Genomic DNA, 9,955 nt, shown 5'->3' on the forward strand with positions numbered 1-9,955 from the left:
TTCTCATCTGCATACGCTGAGATACAAATTCGCTTTAGTCTCCTCTTAATAAAGACGCAGCTCTAGTTACTGGTGATTGTCCTGTCTCTACAGATGTGGTAAGTGAGCGACCAGTGCTCTTTGTTTATTCAGTTTGTTCGTATCGAACAAACTATTGCACCGAGTGCAAACATGTTAGCACCACAACTAAACTTTAATCTCGTGTAGGATTTTCACCGCATTTTGTGACCGGAATAACACACTTTATTTATAAAATATATTTATAATATATATATTATAAATAATAATATATAATATAATAATAAATAATATAAATATATTTATTTATTTATTTATTTATTTATATACACTTTACGCTTTCTGACGCTACCTGCTGTGTGCATCTAAGTTTACGGGAAATGCTGAGTTTTTTTTTCTCTCATTCGCCGTGCAGTATCAAACATTGCATGAAAAATACACGCTTAGAGCAGCTCCTTGAATCAAATATCTCGTTTGTCGTGAGGGACATGAATGAATTCCCTGAATGAAAGAGCCAAACTGCAGTTAAAGTCCACCATTTAATAATTTGGCAAATAATTCGACTACAGATGTCCATGTAAACAGTCACTTTTTCCCCTGTGTGTGTGTGTGTGTGTTTTGACTCTGAAATTCAGCGCGCCCAAATAGACACTCCCACACCAAGCCTCTTTTCTTCCTCCGACACTGCCCACTAAACAGAGCTGGACACGCACACTTTTCTGACTTTTTCCAAAGAGAGGTGTGAAAACACCCTGCTGAAACGAGGGGGTTTCATGGCTCTTTAAGTAAAAGTAAAGAAGTACGGCCTGAAAAATGTACGAAAGTAAAAAAAGTTAAAAGTACCCGCTTTAAGCAGAGTCCAAAGACAATTGGTATAGGTGAATTTTAGGTAACTGAATTGGCATTAGTGTATAAGTGTTAAGGGTGTCACGATTTTAATCAAAATTTATGCTCAATTTCGATTATCGAATCAAAAAATGGAATCGTCGATGCTGCCACGCCCCCATGTCACGTCAGCTTGGCTTGCCAAGCGGGAAAAAGACACACTTGTTGAAGAGCTTGTTGAACTGCAGAGATAGGTGACCCTCGACAAAGCTTAAACCCTCTCTTCTTTCAATGAAGTCGCCGGTGTGAAAGTATTTTGGATTTCCAGTGAGTTATGTTGACAACGTTCGTGTTTTCGAAAAAAAAAAAAACACAGTTTGCAAGCTCTGCTATGTATTAGGCTTGGGCCAACAGACAACACCGGCATCGCGATCCTCCACCCCGCCCCTGTTGCAAATCCGCTTGCGAAAAATACACTCAGGCCCTGTTTACATTAATAGGTTTTAGTTTTTAAATGGCATTTTATAACGATAACGATCCACATCCACACTGGCGTTTTGCATTTCTGAGCAGCCATCACATCATGTGACCACACACACACACACACTACACACACAGAGACGCACACACATTGTCATGCACTCGAGACAGTGGGTCCAGGCAGTCAGCGGGTAATTGGTAATTTTATGGCGCAGCCTAGGCATTGACGCATAGCTCTTGGTATTGCTGACGAGTCTGAGTGGGAGCCGTGCGAGCCCGATGGAGCGATTGTTTACAAGTGTGGTGTCCCGTGAAGAAGCTCCGGATGGAAAGTTTTGTTTTGTGTTTACCTCATGGTTAAAGTTGTTGCATGTCCGCCGGTTCCTGCCTCAAAATGAGTGAGTTTGAGCCCCTTGTACATTAAGGAAGCATTCAGAACAAACAAAACACCAGCGAAAACACTTGACAGAGGAACGTGAACACCTTACTGCCAACTAGTGTTTCAGAAGTGTTATTGCAGAGCAACAGAATCAGCGCGCAGAAGTATAAATGGACAGCCACGCGCGTTGCATGCGCCGTGGGTCACTCCGATCACTTGACGCAGAAGTATAAACCAGGCTTTATTCTATGCTAAAAGCAACATACTGTACACAGGCGTGACTACAACCTCCAAAACATGCACATGATCTTTTCTTCACGTGATAAATTCAGGGTCTTTTGCATTATATTTTTATTCATAAATTGTCCAGTATAGTTAATTTTGTTGTTGTAAAATATTTGGTTATATATTAATAATTGAAGACAACGATATATGTAAAATCATATAGTCAATAAAAAAAAATCAATCAAAAAAATGAAAAACAGCATAAATTCTGTATTAGGAAATATGAAATGATCAGAAATAAAGGAAATAAATCGCAATGCATACTCTTTTTTTACGTTTTTTTTTTGTACTAAATGTCCAAATATGTTTTTCGCGGTATCAGATTTTCGCAGTATAATCGGAAGTGAACAAAAGGCTTAAGCATTTAAATGCTATGTTTTTAAACTAAATGTGTCTTCCTTGTTTACCTTTGATCCGAATGAGCAAAAGGTATCTTATTACAGTGTAAAAAGGGCAGCATCAGTCATGTTAAATTCGCCGACTCACTCTGTCACATCTGGATAATCATCCTAGTCTTTCTCATAGTAATCTTCATAAACTAGCCCACATCCGGTGTATGATAGCCTTGAAAAGGCCTTGCAGTGCAGCACGCAGGCGCGCATGACAAATAATAGATTGATTGCATAAAAAATGCGTTCATATTGCACAATGACAAGATATAGTCAATAATGACTATAATATAGATCACGCCACCAAACACATGAAAACAAACGTAACGGCCGTGGTTTAAAAAAAATGTAAGAAGTAGAAAGTACAGATATTTGTGTAAAAATGTGAGGAGTAAAAGTAAAAAGTTATCAAAAAATAAATAGTGGAGTAAAGTACTGATACCAGAAATATCTACTGAAGTACAGCAATTAAGTATTTGTACGTCGTTACTTCCCATCTCTCCAGATAACTACATGCCAAACTTTGTGGCATGTGTTAAAAGGAAAGATAAGCACAGTTGGTTTGATGTTTGGTTATATAATACACTGACGATCCTACATATTTAACTGTGGCTTAAGAGTACAAATACTTTCTAAGGTCAAAATATTCATATACAAACAGAATGTGCTGTAGACAAGATCTCTTGGATGTTGTAAGTAGGGAAAACCTAATGAACGAAACATCAAACAGTTCTACTCTTGTCATAAAGAAGGCATTAGCCTCTGGAAATGTGCCTGGAGCTAACAGCTTAAGAGGAGGAACGTTTAGCTCTATTTACATGTTGTGTTTTCATTAGCCAAAATACGAATGTGTGTGTGTGTGTGTGTGTGTGTGTGTGTGTTTGTGTGTTAATAGAGTGAAAGTGTGCAAGTCTCCAAGACTTTGTCAATGATAGACTCAAATTAGACTGCATAATCCGAGCTGAATGACAAGGCCATACAAATATATCCCCGCTGTCCACTTCGTAATAACCCTGGTGAGAAAAATAAGAACAAGACGAAAAGAAAAAGCAGGAACTTGGAAACCGTAGATGCCAACAGACTGTTACTCAAACTGATCTGCAGCGTTTATATAATCAGCCAATATCAGGCGTCTCCAAACAGAGCCCTAAGTACACCACAATACTGAAAGGACAAGCTGGCATGGACGAAATCTCAGGAAAATACAGCACCATAAAAGGTGGACTGAAGGAAACTATGACCAAACTTTGTGTCTGAAACAGTCCAACCGTGCTACAGTGGGCTTACTAAAGCCATACAGAGAACTAATCCATCACTGAGGGTATGCAAGACTTTGGAAAACATCATGGCCTCTGGACATACACAACCAAGCACAACACTCTTAAATAAAAAGTATTTGAAAGGTATTTCTTCCTGGGGTCAAGTTGGCTAGACAAGCCGTTTTGAAGTTTAAATGAGGCTTTTCAAACTTTCTATACAATGGAAAAAGCATAATATAAATACACAAGTAGATAAAGCGTTCCCTTCAAAATATGCCAGTTAAGAATGCCAGAATATTCAGACTTTTCATAGTGGCAAGTAAACAAAGGAACATTTGCGGCAGACAGAGGGAGAAACACTCTACAGGCACTGGACCAAATGGAAGGTAGTTTAAGGAAAAGAAGAACAACATGACTGCAGAGGAACCTGCTTTGGGCAAAGTAAATGTCCTTCATATTTCTAAGAAACACAATTCTGCTCTCTCCATCAGAGACAAAAACAAAGTCGGGAGCCGTAAATCGAACTGCAACCTGAGGCAACACGTGAAACACAAACAAATGCTTTACACCATGTCAAGGCCTAGAAGCTCTCATCCAAGTTTTCTGCAGAATGATATATCAGTTTTAGACTTCAATCCAGCAAACAAGTGTTGATGAATCTCGAAATGAAAACTATTCAAACAACACCTTCACTTGCTTTGAAGCAAACCTTTGCAGCAAGCAATTACTTATCGACATACATTTGCAAGCAGATAAGCCATACCTTAACATAAACAAGCGAATAAACAACCAAATTAGCGAACAGAACGTCACTCACCACTCTTGGTTTGGCCTTCAGAGGGGCAGTGGAAAGTTCCTCGCTGGACTTCCTCTCTAGTCTCGTCTCAGAAGCGGTGGCTGGAGCTGAAGGTGTCGAAGTAGTTCCCTCCACAATCACCCCACTAGTGGCCGCAGGGGTCTCTGTCGGGGTCTCTGGGGAATTTACAGCCAAGATGTATTGCTCAGTGACATCCTCCAATGATGGAGTGTCCTCCCCTAGAGCTATTTTGTTGGTTGGAGAGGACTCTGTAACATGGGATGACCTGGGGAGGTCCTGTGAGCCATGTGAAGGAATGATGGGCACAAATGTGGCAGGTTCACTAGCGTGACGTACATGCTTGGGTTTGGGTTTTGAGGATGGAAGCTGGGGGAGGGAGGATGCATTGGATTGCTCTTCACTTTGTTCATCTAAGTGATCCGCATCATCACAAGACACCTGATGTGTAAAGCGATTTGTGCGTTTCTTGGGGCTTCTGCGACTGATGCGAGGAGACAACACATGAGCTAGCTTAGGGTCAAAAGGAAAGGAGGGCTCACCTGCTGCTTTTGTTTCTCCATTGTGACCCAGGTGGGATGCCAAAACATGCTCAGACTGTGAACGAGACCTTCTGGGTGAACAGTAATGCTGTCGTTGTTCACTATTTAGCGCCCACAACTCATCTCTTTGCTCTGATAAGATGGGCTCGCTGCTAGAAGGTGGTATGGATTGTTCTTGCTCATTAATTGGCTCGTTTGGATGCTTTTGAAATTCCAGGACTGTGTCCACTTCTTCTCCACGTCGGCTAGGGTCACTAAAGCTCTTCTTCTTCACAGCCTTGCCATTCGCTTTTTCGTCAATAAGATTGTCCATTGCACCAGGCTCGCATACAATGCTCTGAATCACAGTACTGTAGTCTTTCAGACTGTCGCTACACACGGAAAGATCACTGGCAGCGCTGCCTGTGTATTCAGAAAGATCTGCTGCAGAAGACTCCATACCACCCACCTTGGAGTTTAGAGAAAGCGAGCCAAGCAGGTTGCTGTCCATCGAGAAGCTCTTTCCATCCTCTGTGACTGAACGGTGTCTATGAGGCATGGGATCACTCAAGGAGCGGTACGCAGATTCACCGTTCGACTCCCCATTACTGCCATTGCTGGAGTCTGAGCCGTTGTTTCCAGCTGAGGAAAATTTCCTTCGTCTGCGAATGGCACTAGGAGTATTTGGAGCCTCTAAGGCCCCCTGGTTTACATTTTTACTGCTGCTAATGTCTCCTCCTATGGCTACTCCCTCACACTCCGTCCTAACAGACGGAATCTGAGATGAAAGAGATTCCTCTGGTGTTGTATCAGGCAATTGCTCATCGTACAACCCTGACTGATTCCAAACGGCGAGGGTCTGACCCAGCACGTCTTTACTGCAGGACAGCCCCCCATATGAGCCAACCTCTGGCTCTGTGACAATTCCTTCATCTGTCAGACTAGATTCATGACCAGAGAGTTCATCCAATGACTTATCACAGAACATGTTCTCCTCTGAATTTCCCTTCTGTAAACATTTTCCACTTTTTCCATCAGCCTCCTCTTCCTTGCACCCAGTAAAAACAGGGTATTCAAGTCTCCTTACCTCCTGCTTCGTCTCATCGCCTTCTTCATTATTTATTTTAGCGTCACTGGGTTTTGTTTTAAAATTGTCCTCCACATAATCATCATCCTTACTTTCACCCATTTGACAAATGTCTCTTATTACCTGTCTGGCTTCCTGCAAATAACGGTCTTGTAAAGGTGTTGGCATTGGCTCATCGTATCCATAAGAACTTCTGCAGTCATCGCTTTCCACTTCTCTGTCAGCAATTATCACCTGCTCACCACTGCCTTCAGAGTCGAGTCTTTGTTCAGAGGAACTCCTTAAGCCTGGTCCACTACCGTAATATCGCTGTACTATTGGCTTCTCAGAGTAAGTAAAAGAATTTGCCCTTCTTAAAGTGGCAGTGAGATCCTTCAAGGAAGGACGCCCAGGGTGAAGTCGATTTGTCCTGGAGCCCATTCTGTACACAGATGTGCCTTGATCAGAGTTCAGACTATCCTCATCGTCTTGTCCCTTTTTCCTCATTCTTAACTCTGAAAGATCAGTCTTAAGGTAGCTAAGAAGTGACAGTGTTTCCGAAGCAATGTCAGGGTTGGACAGGGAAATCCTATTTCTGTCTTTTTCATTATTTAAAGAGTTGCTGAAAACTCGGTTTTCTGAACTACCCGTTTTACAGTCTGCTGGGTTAAGGCTGGGCACAATCTTAGGGCGAACACGAACTGGGCCACGGGAAAAGTTATCTCCATGACCGAAACTAGGTGAGCGGTACATAGTAGCATTGCCATGGTATGTTTTACTCAAAACAGCGGATGAGGCTCTGCCAAAGCTGTTAATGTTATCCTCTTCTTTTAATGTCTCTGTGCTAGAATACCTGCTGCTACTTCTAGAACCTAATGGACTAGATGTAAATGAAGGTATGGTGACTTTTGAAACCCGTGACACCTGAGGAACAGGACTAGCTCCAACTGACCCCTCGAAGTTTCTATATATGTGCCTAAAGTTTTCCTTAGTCATGTGGGACCGCTGTGATGGGTTGTCTCGTGCCCATGACAGGCCTGTATAACAGCCCCTAGAACGGAAACCCTCAATCCTGCGGCCCACTGGCTGAGAATCACACGGCTCCATCATTACAGGCTGCTCGTCACTATCATCGGACTCTTCATTGTCTCTGCTGCAACTGCTTTTCTTCTTCTTCCTTAGTGAGCGGCGTCTAACGTCACGGTTGTTGTGAGCTAGCGCAGCAGGGCTGTCCTCCTCACTGCCTGAAGACCTTCCTCTCAACTTAGCCCTGGTGCCATGCTTGTTTTGTGGGAACTTTCCGCCTGTCCGTCCGCTTAGCTCCTCTTCTCCTGAGCTCAGAGCAATGGCTAGCTCCACGGAGGGCCCTGTCTGTGGTTTAGAGGAGTTATGCAAGGAATGTGAGCTATCCAGTGGCTGTGGCTGCTCTGCCCTCTGTCTCTGCTCCTGCCAACGGTGAGACCTGAGGGGCAAAGCGGTCGTTCTACCAGCAGGAGTTGAACCGCAATTAAAAATCTCACAGGAATGGCTTTCAGCACTTAAAGTTTGGAAGTCAGAGATCGAATAGTCCTCATACAATGCACTGTTGTCATAATGAGAGCTGTTTGTATCTTGCCAGGCTCCCCTCGGCTGGTGGGGGAATGGTTTGTCACTTTTGTCTGGAGTTGAGAGGCCCTCTTTAGCGTCGAAATGCTGTAGCTGTTGACAGGCTGATTTCAAGTCATCCGCATCTGAAGTCGATCTATGCTGCTTTCTGCGTCCATCCCCAAATAGTTCTCTAATTTTAGTAACGCTAGGCCAGTTCGCATCAACATGAATAGTCTCTCCATATGATGGATGATAGCAACGACGAGAATTACATGTTGGGCTCCCTAAGACAAAAACACATTGTGTGGTTAACAATTCATTTGATTAAAAAAAAATGTGTATAATAAGTGTATTTAAATTAGGGGTAAGGTTGGTTTACATTTGCACATCGAGTCTTCGTCCTTAATATTTTATTTTCAGACAAGAATTCTTGAAATGAAATCATATTAGCAGCCAAAGACTATCAACAAGATTGTTCACATTCAATTAAATAGAGCTAATGTTGTTTTGAATGATACGTGCAAGCTATTTTCCAACGAATATTCAAAGTAACATGGTAAACAATATAGAGACCATGTCACAAGTTGTCACTGAACGAATGTGGGATTATAAAACCAACTTTACTTCAATAAATTAAGCTAATACCAGTGGCTATCACATGCAAAGCTATCCGTCAGAATGTTCACTGCAAAGCGTTTAATGTATACACTAATTTAAACAGATGAGCAAACTTAAATCAAACGATTTAAAAACAAAGTATCTTACCTGTGCTCGTGCCTCCCACAGTCTTCCAGAGCCTGTGTTTATCTCCTCTGTCCGAATCCGACCCTGACACCGACTCTTGAGCCGAGCTATATCTAACAGTCTCCTTGAGTTTCTCGGTCGCAGACTCCGAAAACTCCTCGGATAGGCAGCCGCTCTCGCTCAAAGACAAATCTTCGGCGCTTTTTGTGTTTTTAACGCCTCCAGTGTTGATTAATGAGCTCTGCGTGCCGGTTGTGCTCGAGTTAAACTTCTCGGAGAGCTGCCGAACCGATGGAGATATTCCAGGAGAGGCTTTCTTGAGGTCTGCGGTCGAGAGGCTGGCCGCTGAGATTTTGGAAACTTTTCTGGATACAGTAACAGCGTGCGTCGCCTGTGATGGCTGCGCGCTGTGCTCTGGGGGAAGGGCACCGCACCTATCCAAATCCTCTCCAAATGATCTGCGCTTCTTGGCGCTCCAGCTCTCCAACTTTTTAAAAGAGACGCTTCTATATACAGGCGCTTTTCTCTCAGTCTCCCTTTCAGCCATCGCGATGCCTGTCCTCCCACTTGTCTATTCTCTTAGTTCATTGATAAATAGTCCAAACTTTTCTTCTCCTCCTTTTTCCGTGCTCGCCTTTACCCCCCCTGAAAACAACTCACAATGCCCCCATTTAACCACAAAAGTTGCTTGGCAGTGTTTCCCGCAGAGGAATACAAAAAAATTGGTCACGAACAACAGATGATTGTTTAGTAAAACAGTTATACATCCAGACCTTTGCGCATGTTTGCCTCCCTCATCCATGCATTCAGAAAGGGCTCAAAGTTTGAGAAAACTCCCAAGTGTTTCAGCCCAAAACACACTAGAGAAACGATTGAATGGTTTGCGTTTTCCAAAGTAAATCCCATTTCCTCCTCCGACTGTCTTCCTTCTGAAGCATGCTTTATTTCCAGCTTGAATAATAAGTGCGCTCGGTCTTATTTTTGGTCACAATTAAGGGTTTCCGTGACTTGTGGCTTTTTTTACATGCAGATAGTTGCTTGGATTGAGGGCGGGACTAAAGCATGGGGTCGGGGTTAGAGAGAGAGAAAGACCCCTGGGGAATATGAGGGGGGATCCAGCTTTTCCTCTTTCTGATGAGAGATAACGCTGACAGTATGAGTCAGTTTGTAAACGCGCAGTGGGAAAGCGCTGAACAAATGATCATCCTCGTTATCATTGCTGCGCTTTAGAAAGGCTCAGGCGCATGCGTTTAGTTGCTGCCTTTATAAACAAAAGCTCAGTTTTGTCTGCATAGTCTCCGTGAACTTGCTTTAACCGTAAAAACTTTTGCAGTTCTTTGTTTCGAGATTTTTTCCTCCCTTTTCTTCTTTTTCTTCGCCTGTCCAAGTGGCGTTTTAGTGGTATGGCTAGAGTGCGCTCTAGCGGTCATATTCATCTTCACTCCTGTTTGATTTACTCTTCTAACCATTTAATGTTTATGTCCACTAAAGTTTACTTTGGGTTCAGTTGGATTTTTAAAGGTTTTAAAACAAGCTTCTACTGCTCACCAAGGCTGCATTTATTTGATCAAAAATACAGTACAAATTG

General features: G+C 42.7%; 1 protein-coding gene across 7 annotated transcripts in view; it reads right to left on the reverse strand.

Annotated features, from left to right (window-relative positions):
* arhgef17 (Rho guanine nucleotide exchange factor (GEF) 17) overlaps positions 1–9,360 on the reverse strand; it is a 163,110-nt gene extending 153,750 nt beyond the window's left edge. For all 7 annotated transcript variants that reach the window (XR_015514061.1, XR_015514062.1, XR_015514059.1 and 4 more), the window contains 2 exon segments: positions 8,389–9,360; positions 4,453–7,907 (listed from right to left, as the gene is read on the reverse strand). Coding sequence is in view for 2 of the 7 variants with exons in the window: in NM_001443251.1 (NP_001430180.1) it covers positions 4,453–7,907; positions 8,389–8,914 (3,981 nt within the window). In the remaining 5 variants the exon portion in view is untranslated.
* Positions 9,361–9,955: the final 595 nt, after the last annotated feature.

The sequence above is a fragment of the Danio rerio genome, chromosome 18 (assembly GCF_052040795.2).
Source record: "Danio rerio strain M-AB ecotype USA chromosome 18, GRCz13ab, whole genome shotgun sequence".
Taxonomy (NCBI): Eukaryota; Metazoa; Chordata; class Actinopteri; order Cypriniformes; family Danionidae; genus Danio; species Danio rerio.